Genomic DNA, 18,855 nt, shown 5'->3' with positions numbered 1-18,855 from the left:
CAGTGGCTGGCTGTCCTGAAAACCCCTAGATATTGTCAGGAGTAGGTGTGTGAAAACAGTTTGTCTTGAGTTCTGTAGAGAGGAACAGAGTCGACCTTTACAGTCCTTTAACATGAATAAACCATCACTCTGAGCACAAGTCAAGCTCTGTACTTTAACTCTACATAGCAAAATAAATCCCAGCAGACGTGGGAAAAACATCTTTACTTGATAGCTGAGCTGCAGAGCATTTCCTCTTTCAATCACTTCACTTCAAACTGATTCTGACCACTTCATCCACAGCATCCTCTAATTACAAAAAAAGAGTACCCACTCATTCAGCCGTAATGACACATATCACTGGAGGAAATCTCATAAAAACCTGGAAAGAAAAACAGTTGGACGGCGTCCAAAGAGGATATGGATGTAGTGAGGTCATCGCTGTGGCAAACACAGAGCTGTTTGTGGGTTGGGTTCTTGTCAAGCTGTGACTAACTGTGATTCAAGGAAGCGTGTTAAATGATTCAGAGGTGAGTGTGGGAGAATTATGCCTGCTTTCAGGGTCTGTTTTTCCCCCCAAACTTTCAAGGCCTAGTGACCCACATTCATTGCACATACATCTGCATACATCTGCATTTAAACTTTTAACATCTTTCCAGTGTGCCTATTACTCTCTACTGCTTACTTGACAGATAATAGCTGCTGCACTGGATTGTGGGTTATGCATGCCAGTCAAATGATACCGTGTGTTGCAATCGGAGAAGCACAGTTAGTCTTTCATGCTCACATCACTGAGCATTGTGTAAGGTCTGGAAACAAAAGGTAGCACAAGAGGTTATCGTGTCCAGAAATTTAACATTTTCACTGCACTTGTGTGCAGAATATTATCTCCTGTAGCTATATTTAGCACTTCTATTTTTATCCAATCACAAAACAAATAAATTCCTCTCTGTAGTAGTGAGGCAGCAATGTGTTCAGATTCCCCATATTTCCAATCCAACAAATTTCAAAGCGTTTTATTCAGAGCGGATGATGTCTCTATCTGCACAAGTTTTTGATGCCAGCACAGGAGTGGTGTGCACAGATGCCGACAGGCTCCTAAAGAGGGGTCCTCCCTCCTACCTGGCACAGACAGGCACGGGGCTACTGCTGCGCTGGCACCAGAACAAAGCCCTCCAACAGCTGCGTGATAATGTGCAACCTTTAATTACATTCTGATGCCTCAAGTCTGGCCTGTGACGCAGAGCAGAGAACCCTCATCCTGCAGAGCATGAAGGAATTATGTAAGAGCACTCTGCACAATGTTAATCAGACACAACTTTGTGCAGGCTTATTATAATTCCCCTTTACATATTCAGACCCTGGGACTCCTTAAGGACATTAAAATTAATATTTTGTGAGCTGAATAGTCTTCGGACTTGGCTTGTAGTGCCCACTGCAGCTTATCTTGCTTCTTTTCTTCCGTCTTAAAACTCTGTAGAGTAGCCTTGCATTTCAAAATGATTCCTGATCCTTTAAAGTACCTTTTAGCAGAAAGACAAACATGCTTCCTGACTCTCATTTGGTTTCCCACTTAAATGTATTAGCTTTTCTGAGTGCTGATGATAAGCTACAGCACAGAGAGGCATTTATCATCCAACCTATAAACTGTGGGCTGCAGTTGAGAAATCTCTGCTCCTCCTGCCAAAAGAGAAAGAACATGAACTGACCCACAGTGCTTGACTTTCTGTTATTTTAGTACTGTCAGACCTTTGAGATAGAAGTTCATGCAAACTTGCACAATGTTGTGAAGTTCTCAAGCCTGCAACTCAGGAGGGTATTCAAACTCAAATAAGGGGAAACAGAACTAACATTAATGCCTCGGCTTTCTCTGGAAATAATCAACTCGAGGTTTTTGAATCTTTTGGTAATTATTATAAAGTTAGGAAACAGATATAAGAATCTGAAAAACATTTTGTTATTTGATTTTCTGTTTCAAATAAAAAGAATACATCAAATATTAGCTTATTTTCATTTTCATGGACAGAAACAGAAGAGCAAAAGTTTAAAGACAATTTTATTTTCATTTCAGAAAATAAAAAAAACTAAATAACCCAGAAAGAACTGAAAAAGTCTGTTTCTTTTTTCATTTTATGTGACAGACTGTTATCAACAGTGGAGGAGCCGATGAGGAGTGTGAATAATTGTGTCTCAGGGAGTCAGACATGACGGTGGAAAAACAAAGCTGCATATTTTAGGGAGAATTGGAATGATCAGTGTTTGACAGACAGAGTCTAGGATTATGTTTTAAGTTTTTTTAAAACTTGTTTTCAGACCTGTCATAGAATTTCATAGTATTCAGAAACCACCATAATTCATTTTTTTTTATAACAAAAACTACACCATAGGGCTTTAAAGTGTTTAACTTAATTCAAGCCTGTAGCTCCGTGGAATGGGTTTTCATGGGTTTGAGCAGCTGTATGCAAGCCTCACATCACTGTCTAATGCCAAGCCTCAGATGGAGTGATGTAAAGCACACTAACACTGGAGTGTGGAGCAGTGGAAACAACTTCAGAGAAGTGACGAATCATGCTTCTCAGTTTGGCAGTTAGATGGGCGTGTTTGATTTGGCAGCTGTTGGGAGAACATTACCTGTCTGAGTGCACTGTGCTAACTGTTAAGTTTGCTAGAGGAGGTATAATGGTTCGGGGCTGTTGGACAATGCAATGCTTCCAATTTCCCCAACCAATAGGGGAAAGCCTTTTTTTTATTCCAACATGACTATGCCCCAGTGCACAAAGTAAAGACTATAAAGACATGGACTTGACTGCATTGTGAGCCAGGCCTTCTTGTCAAACATCAGCGCCTGATCTCAGAAATGCTCTGTAGAATGAATGGGCACAAATTCCCATATAACACTCCAAAATCTTGTGGAAAGCCTGCCAAGAAGAGTGGAAGCTGTTATAGCTGCAAAAGGGGGGGACAACTCCCTATCAAAGTACATGTATTTGAATACAATGTCATTGCAGTCCCTGTTGGTGTAATGGTCACGCAGCCAAATACTTTTGTCCATATAGTGTATGTTCTGCACCATCCTCACTGGGTCTATGGCAAAGAATATCAGCGTATACTTTGATTTACTTTTTTCTATCTTAAAATGAAAACCAAGACATTTTTTAAATTCTAAAATCTGTTTTTGGACTGTCAATTTTTTAATTGTAATAATTATTCCTGCAGTTGATCCAAATTAATCTTCTTTATGTTGCATTTTGTTGAAATTCCACTGTTTTGCATGTAAAACTTTTTTGTTTTATTTTTTGTTTTGGTGCTGTCTAACAATAAGGGTAACTGACCACCTATTTAGATACAGACCTGCTTTTATTTCAAATGAAAATAAGGAAGTTTGAAGGGCTCAAAGTTGACAACTTACCATGGAAAAAGGAACTTTTTATGGATTTGAAATAAAGAGAAGTGGATTTTTCAGAAAAACATACATTTTCCAGAAGTTATTTTCCTGCTTGTGTTTTCTTAAAATAATCCAGATTGCACTGATCTACTCCTGCATAGCAGTATAACCCAGCTTCCATGCTTGCAGCCTGGCTTGTCTCTCTGTAAAGGGGCCACACTGACTGGCAGCTCTTGTGGATGATATTTGACAAGTAGGCAACATTTGTAACACCACTCCAAAACACCAGTCTGTCTCTTTAAAGTCAATCTTTTCTTGCAATATAAGGTATAAGGCGAGGCTCTTATATCAAGAGCCAGGAATTATATAAAAGTGCTTGTTAGTTTCTTTCCTAAGAGTTAAAAACATGTTAGAAAGGGCTCCTTGAGGAGATTAGTCTACTGAAATACTAAGTCGCATGTACCCTGGCTTTCAGACACTACCTCACTCTCAGATCCCACGAGTATAGCAGCACATCCAGGTAGGTATCAGGCTCTAATCCAATCATTTCCACCCTAATGGATCTTCTTCACAGATATTCCGAAAGCAATTATGGAGAGGCTAAGACTCAGGAAGTGGTTTTTGTACCTCTTTTCCTTGTAAAGATATTCTTAAGTGTTCATAGATATGTGAGTTTCTGAATTAAAATCCATACAGTTTTGATGAAAAGGTGAGGGAACTGACTGTTTTTGTGCATTATGCAATGAAGCCCTGCACCCCTCCTTGAAATGATGCCAGGTAAGTCCAAAGGGCACATGGGACTAAGCTTTTTGAGTTTTGTTATTCTTCCATCTCATGGACCATTGTCTTTGCTACCTGGGGAAAATAAGCAATTCTTTTGTATGCCATACAAGGAGAAAGCTGTGCTGCTCTGCCTCAGGTAAGAAGGAAACAAAGAGCTCAGTGTTTGACATCCGACCAGAAGTGGCATCGGTGCCTCGTTGTCCCCCTCCCTCCAGACTCAGTCTCCAAAGTGCTGGACCTAGCAGTTGGCAGGTACGTCATATGTCCCTCCACCAACAGCAGCTGCCCAAAAAGCAGCAGCTTACCATGTGTCATAAACACAATGCAACACAATGCCAGCAAACAGGCCAGGCACAGCGGTGTTGGATGACTGGTCTTTGTGTGCTGTGAAAGGCTGATGCTGCAGTTTCTGTGAACAGTGACAAAAGGCAGAAACGGGGACCCAAAGGTAGACTTAAAACAGTGTTTTTGCCGCTGCAGAGTGTGTGTTTATACACCAGTCTGCAGCATCATGCAGGGCTCGATTATCAAAAAGGCAAAGCAGAAACCTGCCCCTGGATGCAAGAACTTCGGAGACCACAAAAGTTTCATTCCTATGGCCATCTTTACACAGCGATCCTGTCACAGCAGTATAGTGAAGCTCTGCTCATGCTAAACTTTGTGCTTTTACACCAAACCCCACAGCAGCATAATACTGGAGTCCCGGTGTATTTTAAAACACAGCATAATGGTGTTGGGAAGTAAAGAAGGCCCAGCATATAAACAAACACCACACATTTCCACAATGCCTTACTGCAGTGTAATATCACCCTCTGAGAACATTCAAAGTAAAGTACAGAGGCAGTGGTGCAGCAGAATCTCAGTTTAAACATAGCTGCTGCCTCAAAGAGGAACCATCTTTGTCTTGGTTTTAGATACTTTTTAAAATTCAATTTGGCTAAAAGTAAGCATCAGAAAAGTGGAGAGAAATAAGGGGTCAGGAAGGTTGCTTTTATCCCCTATATTCCGTACGGTGCATACAGATGTATTGCAATATGAATTTACACACTGGGACAACATAATCACATCACTTTGGATGCAATGTGTAATGAACTACAAGTCACACCGTGGTCCAAAAATATCATTACACACGGTTTGCCTCTTATAGCCAAATGCCTTTGTTGCTATGTCTGCTAATCTTCTTATTCTGCTTTTAGATTGTTTATATCTACCCCCTTTTGATTGTTTTTTAGTGTGGCTTACTGCAGTGTCCCAGGAGCAGGACCACACCTATACCACGCCCCTGTCCTGTGTTTCTATCAGTTCAAACCTGGCCATCTCCTCCCCCTCTGTTCTTGCATTCTGCACCCCTCCCTCCCACCCTATTCCTCTTTTTCCTCCTATCTCTAAGGCCCTAATGGTATTCATCATCCCCTAAGCTTCCAAAACTGACATCAGCAGAGGTTTCACATGACCAGCGCAAAATGATCATTCCAATAAATAAATGTCAAATTTCATCCTGCTGATAATGTGGCCCTGAATCTTTTCTGATTGATTTCTTATTGTCTCTATCCCCTATTTATGTCTTACATGTTCTTACATTTGTGGTCCTCTTTGTCTTTATTTATGCAGATGGGTTTCTGTGTTGCCTGGGGTTTTATGGGTACTTATAATGTGTTCTAATAAAATGTGTGATTTTATCAGGTGGGTTATAGAGTCTTTAGCTGTTGGGATTCAGCTCCTTTGTGTTGTCTTTTAATGCTGTATACCTGTGTATGCCTTTGCATATTTGTCAAAGCCCTCTGTAAGCTTCTGTTTTAAAAGTACAAATAAATATATATTTAACAGTTTTCTATAACACATTTTGAGCTTTCAACAAGTGATATAGACACAGAAGCAGATAGTTTTCCTCAAAGATAAAAGCACTGGGAGTGCCAGCATTTTTTTTTTACCATACTTAGTAGTGTTCCTCTTCTTCTTTTTCTTATTAATATAACATTAGAAGGAAGAACAGCCACCCCCCCCCCCCCCCAAAAAAAAAAATAACAACAGATCAAACAGACAGTGTTATTGACAATAGCCTTCAGGATTTCTGATCAATAGAAACTCAACAAAACCAGTGAAAATCAGCCTTTGATTTATTTTTTCTTAGCAGGTGGTGGCCAATATCAAACAGATATGGGGGTGAGTGGAGTAAGGGGGGCTGCCTTATTAAACACAATGACAATCAATAAACAAACAAACAAACAAAAAAAAACATGTGAAGGTCCTGTGAAACCTATATCTGCCATTTAGAAAAGAAAAATATGAAATTAAGTCAATACTAACAAAATAACCTTAGACTGAAATTATGACAAAGAGTCATAGTTATTAGGAAAAGTCAAAATTATGAGATAAGGAGTTCAAATTCTGAGATAAAGTGTAAAAATCTGAGAAACGAAGTTGAAGTTATAAAACAGAATCTCATAATAATGAGAAATGTTTAAATCATAATAAAGTAAGTTATAACTATGAAACAAAAAGTTGAAATTCTGAAATAAAAGGCATAACTGTAAAATAAAAAAATCGAGATTATAAGATGAAATGCCAAAATTATGATATACTAAGTCATATTTATGAGATAAAAAGTCTAAAAAAATGAAAAAAAGACAAAATTATATAAAAAAGATGAAATTCTGAGATAATAAGGCAAATTTTGGACACAAGTTGAAATCATAAGATAAATTGTCAAAATTATGAAAAAGTGATTCTAATTATCAGATTAAAAGTCATAAGTATTCGAAAAAGCTGAAAATCTGAGATAAAAAGTCAGAATTATATGGTAAAATATCACTTGAGAAAGTGAGTTATAATTCTGAAATAAAAAGTCATAATTATCAGAAAAAAAAAACAAAATTATAAGACAAAAAGTTGAATTTCTAAGATAGAAAGACAAAACTCTGACTTTTTAACATCATGATAATGACTTAATATGTCAAACTATTTTAAAATCTTGACTTTTTCCTCATAATTATGACTTACCATCTCATAATTTCAACTCTTTATCTCATAATTATGACTTAGTATCACATAATTCTGATTTTGGATTTTGTTTTTTTAATCTTTATTTCACTTTTCATGGAATTACTTACTTTCATATTTTTCTTTTTTAAGGGGTGGATATGGGCTTCCATACACCTTGTGCTTTTGGAATACCTGAACAAAGGCGCCATCATTAATTGAATTAATAACACCTGTGCTCTTTCTGTGATATCAGATTAAATTGTCTGCAGTGAAAAGACATAAGGGGGCCAGCAGATCAATTTTGCCCCGGGGTCTCCTAGCAGGTTAATCTGGCCCTGCCCCCACTATTGTTCGACTGAGAGGTGTCTTTGTTTACATTATATAGCACCCAGAGCCAAGCAAAAAGCAAAAATAACACAGAAAGTAGCTAAAATAAGGTTTATCCACTGCTTCACCAAAGAGCATCAACATTTAAATATAAAAGAAAGCAAATCTCATTTAATTCCCACAAAGAAGAATATTAAATGGTAACATGTTTGTCAGAAACATTATTCACATGTCTGTCCAAAATCGCAGACAAAAATGAATAGACTGTTTCCTCTTTGGGTGCTCTAACCCCTGGCTCCTACCCTCCTCTCTTCACCGTACGCCGTTGCCAAGGTTTCCGTGTACGCGCTACCCGCGAGAGCGGAGCCGCGCGATTGTCATACAGTATTGCCAGACATGGCGGCGGATCTACAACCCGAGTGGATTTCTTGTCTCCCTTCTTCCTGGAGTTATGGGGTTACTCGGGATGGACGCGTCTTCTTCATTAAGTAATTATCTTTCCAGAGAAACAACAGAGCTAGAGTTTTTTTGCTAATTCCTACAAAGTCGCCGTGAAATACTGACAGTCTTTTCCCTCTCTCTACAGCGAAGAAGCCAAGAGTACAACCTGGCTGCATCCAGTGAGTGGCGAGGCGGTAATAACTGGGCACAGGAAAACTCCAGGTAAGATGGTCCTAAACGACTGTCAAGTTTCTCTGTCATGTTCCCCGTGTTCGCCGTCATATCTTGTTGTTGTTGTTGTTGTTGTTGTCGCACATATTCCCACACGGATACTTCCCACAGTGAGAAGCTCTGACATCCATGCTGTGTTTCTTAACGCATGAGCGGGCTTGGGTCGCTCGTGCTGTGAAAAGTGAGCCCTCTCATCATGCCCACCTCTGCCCCTGCTCGTGCCATGTTCCGCGTGAGCCTCGTTTAGAGGTTTGGACTGTCAGTAACCAGTGGTCGTCAGCTAACCTACTTGATCGCTTGATAAACGACGACTTTTATCAACAACTTTTACCAAGCATGTAAAGTAATTTCAGATTTCTCTCAAGCTTTAACACATTGAAATCCTGTCAAAACACACAGTCAGTATGAAATGTACGTTAATGTCGAAGCGCCTAAAAAACATTTGACAAGCAGAGAGCAACAGCTGTCGTAAAATTAGATGCTAGTAAAGGTTAGCTGTAAATCTATAGAATTATCCTTTCTTCCATACTCTCAAGTCCTCCGAGTCAGTCTTACACGCAGTGTGTTACTTAGCTAAATTAGATCCTTGCGGTGCATGGTACTAGTGACGTTACCATGCGACTAACTATGAAGCAGCCTCCTCATTCATCCCCAGGTCTCTGCAGAGCATTCCCTCTCATGTTATTGAACAGCTGCTGCATCAGGCTGCAACTAAAGACAGATCTACAGCTCTTTTTCTCCATTCATTATTTTAGTCTGTCAGATCTCAACTCTGCAGGATTATAATCAAAGTAAGCAAAGCTGAGAAGTCAGTTTATGATCATCTGATTTTCCACAGGCAGAATAATCACCCATATTTCTAGCCTCCTTATCTTAACTATTTTCTGCTTTTGGTTGACTGCCGTGATAGTATGAATGTGTATGGGCTGCTGGTTTGACAATGGGACAATATGAACCCATCAACTAGGGTGCCAGGAGGAGTTGTTATGTGTTTATGCCACCTACTGACTAAACAATTAACTGATAGAAGAATCATTTAGTGGATGATGTTAAAGTTAAGTCAGCTTTAAGCTGAGGTGTCACAGCTTTCTTCATTTGTTCAAGCAACAGATCTGAACCAGCAGGTTTTTGTTGATTTGTTCTACATTCCTCACCTTATTTTGGGGGTTATTCCCTTACTAGGTAGGACAGCTAAATAGAGACAAGAAAAATGGGGAGAGAGTTGGGGAAGACATGCGCCAGTGGGATTCAAACCTGCAGCCTGTGTCCATAATAAGGTTAACCTAGAGTTGAAGTAGATATTTCTGCAGCCGACTTTAGCCTACTTTCTACAACCTCTACAACTTCAAAGGTGCATGGAGAATGAAGAAAGTCTAGGAGGAAACAGCAAGTTCCAGCAACACTGGCAGTTTAGAAATCTAGATGACCATAATGAAGACTAAAAGTAAACACGTCGGCCTAATAAAGTTCTCTGAATCTCAAGTGTTTCTTGAGCTTTCTGTTTCGCCCTGTAAAGTGAACCTATAGACAGTTTCAGCATACACATTCAACAGGAAACAAAGGCACATGTTTGAAAAGAATGAAGTTTACACTTATTCTATCCTACCAATTCAATGATATCTATTTAACACAAATATCTACCCTGTATCAGTGCCAGAGAAACTTAATAAAACTAAAATCTAAGATCTAAGATCAATCTCTGTTCTTCTTTATACTGGTTGAAAATCCTACATTTATACAACTTTTGAACTGAATTTTGCTTGGTTTGAGTTCATTTTTTCACACACTTGTGTGTGAAAAGAGGCCACACATCAAAGCACGATATTAATCTGCAAAGAAGAATGAAGGCTGGGGGCGCTAGCTGTTAATGTTAGCCACGCTGTAGAGAGTATATCAGGCTGACAACATCTGCGTACACAATGACCCTGTGAGGAATTTGAATGTTTTCTGGGGATTTTCTTCTCTTTAGGCTAGTCGGTTAAATGAAATTTAAATGAGCGTTTAGCTGAAAAGGGAAATAGACGCTTAGGAACATCCTTACTAGCATCACACCTAGAAATGTATTTTCTTATATGTTCTCTATGTGGTCAAAAATGGTTGTCTGTGTTTATTTTTGGATTTCCTAGCAACAGAAACTTGTGATCACTTCCAAAAATTGCAGCAAATTTAAAGAAAAGTAAATTTGTATAATCAGCAATCAAAATAAGCTCTACATCATTTGATACTCCGTAAATATCAATTATTTAAAATATGAACAAATTTGGGCCCAATATTGACCCTTGAGGAACTCCAAATATAAATATGTTTGATTTGTTTGGCCCCTTCTTTCTGCCTTGTTTTGTACCACCTAAGGTCCAAACTGCACAATTTTTCATTAAATTAATCTGTCAGGTTGAAAAATCTGAGGAATTTGGGACATGATTTCTCATTAAGGAGTTGGTCTTTGGTCCTGAGGCTAGACAAGTTGAACCACTGCTGTAAATTTAGTTCCTCTCTTCAAAAGGAGAACTGTTAAGAGTTAATTACGCTTGAAGATGAATACAAGTGATGTTTTCCTGTCCGACTTTTTCTGGCAGCGCTGCACCCTTGCGTGAAAATCGACAACTGGGAATGCACATCTCTAGTGTATTTAATACGCACAGATAAAGTTTGTGTTCATGCTTGTGTCCACCTCTCTCTCTTTCACAGACCTACCCACAGGATGGGAAGAAGGATATACCTTCGAGGGTGCTCGCTGCTTTATCAAGTGAGTTTGACACTCTCCCACTACAAGACACACACCCAGCATTACCCATACTCTGTTTACAATCTCTAACATGCCACATAGATATTGGAAGCACATTCCTTTTGCATGTAACCATGATTGCCTTAATTACAAACAAGACTTTATTTACTGCAAACTTTGCTGCCTCAAGTGCGTGAAAAGCTTATTCAGAAGCAGGGCTGCTCTTAAAACATGATGTGTTTTAGAAGTAAATACTGCATGGCTGTAAATTAGGAACCTTTACACCCTGTTTCTCTACTGTCAGGACCTATCGCAAAAGTTAATGATTACACAGGAACATTGTGCAAATATGAGGCAGACACGGGCAAAGTGTGGTTGCTGGCTTCTTGTGAGTTGTTTTATTTGTTTAGACTTACCCTGCTCAGAGTTGAGCCTGCTCGGAGAGCTGAGCCAACTTTTAATGTGTAATCTTTCTCTGCGCTTTAATGAAGTGCTATCCTTGCTGCTGTATGATCTGCTCAACCATGAAAAGATGCTGGAAGAAAGTCCGAGGTGGACTTTAAGTCTTCGTTGTAACATCGTGTCCTCTGTATGCTTCCTAGCTCTTTATATGTGGGCTAGATGAGGTGTTTCACATCCTTCCTGCCCACTAAAGCACATGCTCAGATTGTGACCCTTGCTGTTTGAAGGCCAGGATCTCCATGAATTACATCAATAGCTGGCCATGTTACGTAGTTGCTCTTGAGCAGCAATTTCCCCTCTCTTATCCTTTCTGATGCATGTGGCTAATGAAAGGAGATCACAAGTCTTATCATTCAGTCAGCACTGATTCATCATCTGCCATCAGAGTATTTCACATCCAAGGATATGTGTAGTAATATTCTGTTATTTTGCATGTCTTAATGAAGTGCTCCTCTCACACAAAGGGTTTAGATATTTCACAGATGAATTCCTTTGCCAAGACACAAAAATGCCTCTGTATGATTGAAGGCAATGCAATACACAGGCTACGAATTTAGGATATTATGCCTTATTATCCCCTCTCAATCCCCTCTCAGCTTTGACTTCCTCATGAATTTGAAGAGCTGCATGTGGCAGGTTGCCAGGCAGTCACACTAAAAAGGCAGTCATTTTATATTCCAGTATTTTATCACAGCTTCTCGGCTCAGAAAAGTCAGGGAGCACACTCATTAGCTGATCACTGTGAATCTGACACAGTCCAAAGACATGGCAATGTTCTCTGTAAAACAAGTAAAGAGGTGAAAAAGATCCTATTCCTTTTACAGTGGTGTGAAAAAGTATTTGCCCCCTTTCTGAATCCTGAGTTTTTTGCTGATTTATCACACTTAAATGTTTCGGATCATCAAAACAATTTTTATATTTCACAAAGACAACCCAAGTAAATGGAAAATGCAGTGTTTGAATGATTATCTAATTTTTTAAGGGAGGAAACAAATCCAAACCTATCTGGCCCTGTGTGAATAACTAATGGCCCCCTGAACCTAATGACTTGTTGTGCCACCCTTGGCAGCAATAACTGAAATCAAGCGTTTGCGATAATAGGTGATGAGTGTTTCTCATCACTGTGGAGGAATTTTCACCCACTCTTCTTCACAGAATTGCTTTAACTCAGCCATATTGGAGGGTTTTCCAGCATGATCTGCCGTTTAAGATCACACCACAGCAATTCAGTTGGATTTAAGTCCGGACCCTGCCTGGGCCACTCCAAAACCTTAATTTAATTTTTCTTGAGCCATTGAGAGGTGAACTTGCAGGTGTATTTTGGGTCGTTGTCCTGCTGCATAACCCAAGAGCGCTTGAGCTTGAGGGCACATACTGATGGCTGGACGTTCGCCTTCAGGATTTTCTGGTAGACAGCAGATTTCATTGTTCCATCAATTACAGCAAGTGGTCCAGGTCCTGAAGCAGCAAAGCGGCCCCAGACCATCACACTGACACCATTATGTTTGACTGTTGGCATGATGTTCTTTTTACCTTTGTGCTCTTTTTGGTCAGCAGTGGTTTTGTCCTTGGAACTCTCCCATGGGTGCCATTTTTGCCAGTTGTCTTTCTCATGGTTGAGTCATGAACACTGACCTTAACCGAGACCAGTGAAGCCTGCAGTTCTTTGGATGTTGTTCTGGGTTCTTTTGTGATTTACTGGATGAGTTGTGGTTGCACTCTCAGAGTGGTTTTGGTTGGCCGACCACTCCTGGGAAGGTTCACCACTGTTCCTTGTTTTCTCTATTTGTGGATAATGGCTCTGACTGTGGTTTGCTGGAGTCCCAAAGCCTTGGAAATGGCTTTGTAACCTTTTACAGACTGATAGATTCCGATCAATTTGTTTTTTCATTTGTTCTTGAATTTCTTTGGCTCGTGGCATGATGCGTTTCTTTTTGAGATCTTGTAGCCTACTTCATTTTGTCTGACAGTTTCTATTTAAGTGATTTTTTTGATTCAACAAATCAGGCCTGGGTGTGTCCAGCGACTTTGAACTCAGCTTTCCAAAAACTGTGGTTAATCACAGTTAACTCATGATTTAACAAGGGGGGCAATTACTTTTTCACACAGGGCCAGAGAGGTTTGGATTCTCCCTCCCCCCCCTTAAAAAATTAAATAATCTTTCAGACACTGCATTTTCCATTTACTTGGGTTGTCTTTGTGAAATATAAAAATTGTTTTGATGATCAGAAACATTTAAGTGTGATAAATCAGCAAAAAACTCAGGAATCAGAAAGGGGGCAAATACTTTTTCACACCACTGTATGTGTTAACTATTTCAGACAGACTTAAGGCTTTAGGAGTGTTTAAAACTTAATTTTAGCCAATGTAAGTTCAATCCTGTGAGGTCGGATGGAGTTTGTAGTATGTTTTTTTAGCCTTATGTTTAACCCTCTTATTCATTTTGTAAATCAGTCACGGTCAATATAATTCAGCTTTTTTGACAAAAAAAGCCTCTTTAGTGTCAAAGTGAAGACAGATTTTTATACTTTTTATAAGCACTGTATCTACAAATCACTAGGCTGCCATTAAGGTCAGTGGGCTGTTTGCGGGATACAAGATAAACCAGCTGTTTAACAGAGGATTAAGGGGGTGTACACTGTGGTGATTGAATAAGATAGATTTAAATCACTATTTATTTATTATGCGCTAACCCAGCTGATGATGACAGTTGCATCTAACAAATAATTTGATTATTGAAAAATTTGCCTATTATTACATGATTTTCATATAACCACTTGGTGTATAAATTGCCAAAAATAGAGATGCATTTATTGTGAATGTGAGGGTTGACTCTGATATTGTTAAAAAACAAAAATTTAGCTGATTGCTTATGTTTTTCCATTACTTCTTGGTAAAGTTTAGGGTTGTTAATTTAAATTTAAACTGCTTGATTGGATGTATTCCAAATGTTGTTAGTATACTGGCCTCTTGAAAAGTCAGTATTACGTATCTACAAACTGCATTGGGCTGATCTTTCCCAGACACAATGTAAGTCTTTGCACTCATCCTAAAGTCCGACCATGAAAAAAAATCAGGCAACTTCTTCCCAATGAAAAGACTCTTCTCTGAATCAGCATTTAAGTATACTTGCTTGCCAGCATCCAATAAGAGAAAGAAACAATAAAAGCCCTGGAGAGTTATGATGAATGTTTACCCTGCTTCCTTTTCAAACCTACAGAACTCAAAAGTCGTCTTCATTTCTAAAGTAAAATTTGTCTCTGATCACAATAGATATGGTGGAATAAAGCTGCTGTAAACATTTTAAAATACTGAGAGCTATGTGTGACTGAAGTATGGATTTAAAGGTCAAATATTTTACCCTTTTAAGACAAGTTTATATTGGGCTCAGAGGTCCCCAAAACATGCCTGTGAAGTTTGTTGCTGAAAAAAACACTCCAGTATTGTATTTGTGCATGTCTAAAAACCCCTCTGTTTCAGCCCTGCTTAGAATGAGCTGTTTCTGTGTCCGTGGCTTTAAATGCTACTGAGCTGTCTGACTCCGCCCTTTGACTCCGCCCATTTCAGGAAATGGATGTGGCTCTCCTAATCCCAGCTGAAAGGAGGATTAGGAGAGGAAGGTGGAACTTTCTTCCAAGCGAGGAGGGCAAACTGAACTTTGGGGTGGAGCTAACTTCCCACATGACATCATGAGGGGAAAATCTGAGAATGGCTTGTTTCAGCACTCATTTTCTGAAAGGAGGAGAAAGAGGGGGGGAGGGAGTGAATTTTTCTGATTTTTGGGGGGATTGTGGGCATGTATTTTTGCTAGAAAAGCCTGAAAAAGTGTATTTTGCATAATATGGGACTTTTAAGCCAGGAAAAAATTTTTAACCACTTTCAATGTTACTAATTCTTAGGCAGGACTAAGGCCCAATTCCATTTCTCCCCTTAACCCTCAATCTTCACCCTCAGTCTCAAAGTCAGAACATAACACAGCATATTATCCATTACTCTCTTTCTCTGCACAACAGTCCAGTGTTTGTATGTTAAATATGATCCTGGTAATGTATATACAGCGTTGATCAAACATAAACCTCACCTGGCTGTCATACATTTGTTATATATTTTTGGAAATTGGTGCCATCCGTGTTCAATAAAGTGCGTGCATCTGCTCGCTCTCCCTCTCTCTCTCTCTCTCTCTCCTAATACTTGCTGCACAGAAACTTTCATCACGTCTGTCCAGTAAATTCACCCATTATTCTGCGACCTCTCTTGTCAAACATCAACTTTTTTTTTTTTTTTTTGATTTATTTTTGGGCATTTTTGTGCCTTTATTAGATAGAGGAGGACAGCGGATAGATTTTGAAACAGGATCAAGAGTGGGGGAGAGACATGCGGTAAAGGGCCTCAGGCCGGATTCGAACCTGGGCTGCCCGCGTACATGGGGAGCGCCTTTAACCACTAGGCCACCTGCTCCCCAAACATCAACTTCTATCATTGTTTAGTTTGTGAATTTATGATAAAACTCTGTGAAGTTAATGCGCTGGTTCTGATCAGGAATTAATTGACGTTGTCAAACTTCCTCGTGCAGATCAGCTGTTTTAAAAATCAGATTGCAGGTGAAAATTAAAACGATAATGTATATTTAAAGGTGATTTAACAATAGATGATAACAGTGAAGCAGAAACATAGAGAGGAAGAGAAAGAAGCAGAATGGATGAGCTGCTGTGTGTGAGGGAAGGGGAGATGTGCAGGGGTGTGTGTGTGAGGTGGTGTAAGGGGGCAAGATCATCTGTTAATATTTTTTATTTTGAGGAGAAGACCCCAATAGATCTAATAAAGTGGGATTATTGTTATAATGAAAATAATTAACCCATAATGACCACTTTTTTAGACAGATGGAAATTATAAATATCCTTATTATTGCAACAAGGAATATGATCATTAAAATCAACGATAATTTTACTAACCAAGAACTGTGTCTTTATATGCTACTAACTCGGGCTAAATTTCAAAGACTTCCTAATTCTTGTTATTGTAGTAATATATCCTTTAGTTCTTTTGAGATACTTTTGAGTATTGTTCAGTGTGTATGTTTGGGCGATAGTGGGGGGCCTCTTATCAGAGTCTGCTTAGGGCCTTTGGCCAGGGGGAGTCCTGGATCAAATTGTCCTTCAATGAGTAGAGTATCTCAGAATCACTGTATCATGATACCATCAGTATCATGGACAAAATTGTATAGTAGTGGGGAATACACTGGAGTCCTATTTGTTTTGATTATTCTTGCTTTACTAAGCACTGCAAAGTGTCCTCCTTTTTGGTGCTGTGGAAATGGCCACCCTAGTTTCAACTGGTGTTTGGCATTAGCTAATGGCCGTGTTATAAAGTGACTTTCAGCTGAACATGTCCGTGGTTGTGGTGTTTATGCATGTTATTTTATTAACATGTTCTCGTTCTTCTTCTTCCTTTGAATCGACAGACTACACTGTTTTGGCAAATTACTGCCCTCTACAGTCTGTAATCGTAACTGCTATTAAGGGGTGTCCCATTTCTAAGTCATGAGATGGCCCTTACACTTGGTTTTGAGGGGCAAGTTAAGACTGAGGGTTGAGCTTGAGGGTAAGATTGAGAGTTAAGGGGAGAAATGGGATTGGGCCTAAATATGGGGCTTAGTGCATCACTAGAGCCCCAAACACATAATCCAAGTCCCCTAATGATATAACGTTAAGCACTGAGCATGTTACCATTATATGGTCTGTTGTTTTGCTTGCTGACTGTATCCTCATGTCAGGGTTGGAAATTAGCTGTCAGTCAAATGACGTCTTTTCATTGCATAAGTTTATGGTAGGGGGCAGATTGATTTAAGTAAGATAACAGAGTGATTTTTGACAGCAAACAGCATAAACTGAATCCCAGTTCTACTTCTCCCTTTCTGACACAACCATGCAGCCACAGTGTGTCGTTATGCCAGAGTACAGGCTGAGAGCTGGAACTGTTGTCTTGATGTCACCTGAGCCAAGCACAGCAGGAACAAACATATTTACCTGCTTAAGGTGTGTTTTCCCTGGTATCTTGCTTGTCGTGTCCAGGAAGATTAAAATAAGCAGGCGGTGGCAGCGTCTCTCTCTCTCAAAGCAGTGTCTGTTACTCCCTATTCTCTGCAAACTGTAGCTCTGCTTAAGTTTCAGATAACAGTCAAACTCTGTCTCTGTCAAATTCATCACAATAAAAGTAGCTGCTTCTTATGTTGATGAGATAACAAGTGTACTGAGCAACTTAAAGCATCAGACATCTCATATACGCACAGGAGAGAAGCATAACTTCACATCACACACTCACTTAGAAAACATTAGGAGGCCTGAGCATGGTTTGGGATGTGCAATGAGAAAATGCAAGACTTTCTGTGCACTAAACTATCTGCCTTGCATGCAGTGAATCTGAATTCAGCTCTGGTGGCTCAAACATGTGGCACTTACAGATCCAATAGAGCAGACAGGTGAGCCCTATTGTTGTAGCATTTTCAAAAGTTGAATGAAGACCATCTTTCTTGTGAATGGGCGATTGTTTGACATTTTGGCTTCAAAAATGAGTACAATATATACATTAATGATTATCTCAGTTTGTGACACATTCAAAAGTATATCTTTTTTTTTAGAACAGACATTTTTAATTGGCCTCCACTCATACTGATATGAATATCCCTAGTGTTTGCTAGGGATGTGTGCGACTAGCTGGCCTAAGGCTCATTTATACTCTATGCACATGTGCATGCTTAGACAGAAGGGCTGAAAAACAAACAAAATAAATGCAGAGTAGAAAAGAAAAATAGAGGAAAGAATAGAAAAGTCTGTCTTTATGCATATGCGTTTTAAATGTAGAGCACAAATTAGCCTACAGTAGCTAAATTTGGATATCTTTGCCATCAGCACCAGAACTACAAGTCAATTAAATAATACTTCAATATGAACAACTGTTAGCACTGATAATATCTTGTGGATGCAGTGCAGTTTAGCACTATTTTGATCTAGAAAAGGGGGAGTTTTCTAGATGCTTTGTCATGCTATACTCACATAGAAGAATTAAGTGATGATATTCAGCACAGGAAGCAACTAATGGTGTTGAACAAGAGTAGTGAATAGCAGAGTCTCTGTTGGCCAAACCTTGTCTTTATTTGTGTCAGTTCAAGGTATGGGTACAACTTACAACAGCCATGTATTAGAGGACACACGACTGCTCCATGAAGATGCAAAGTAACTTTGTTTGCGAAGAAGCAGCAGCTGAACCATATACGAATCTTATGTCGCCCATAATTATGCGTACCAATAAACAATCTACACAAACTTTATATGTTTAGCTGGTTTAACTGAGACTGCTCTTAGCTGCAGTTTGTCACATAGGATACCACAAACAGGAAAACAACCCCAGGACACAGTATCCTATCAGCGATGTGACCAAAACTGTGTCTAATTAAAAACAATTTTTAGAATACACCAATGTGGCAGAGCATTGAGTGGAATAATGTGATTTAAGGTGCATCCAAGCAAAAGAGACATAGTGC

The 18,855-nt window shown here is 39.3% G+C and overlaps 1 protein-coding gene across 5 annotated transcripts in view; it reads left to right on the top strand.

Annotated features, from left to right (window-relative positions):
* Positions 1-7,826: 7,826 nt before the first annotated feature.
* LOC121514781 (pleckstrin homology domain-containing family A member 5-like) overlaps positions 7,827-18,855 on the top strand; it is a 135,424-nt gene continuing 124,395 nt past the window's right edge. For all 5 annotated transcript variants that reach the window (XM_041795094.1, XM_041795093.1, XM_041795091.1 and 2 more), the window contains exons 1-3: positions 7,827-7,944; positions 8,043-8,119; positions 10,817-10,874. In XM_041795094.1, the coding sequence (XP_041651028.1) occupies positions 7,853-7,944; positions 8,043-8,119; positions 10,817-10,874 (227 nt within the window). In that variant the 5' untranslated portion in view covers positions 7,827-7,852. The remainder of the gene's footprint in view (positions 7,945-8,042; positions 8,120-10,816; positions 10,875-18,855) is intronic.

Source organism: Cheilinus undulatus, linkage group 9 (assembly GCF_018320785.1).
Source record: "Cheilinus undulatus linkage group 9, ASM1832078v1, whole genome shotgun sequence".
Taxonomy (NCBI): domain Eukaryota; kingdom Metazoa; phylum Chordata; class Actinopteri; order Labriformes; family Labridae; genus Cheilinus; species Cheilinus undulatus.
This window is presented reverse-complemented; position numbering and strand designations above follow the sequence as displayed.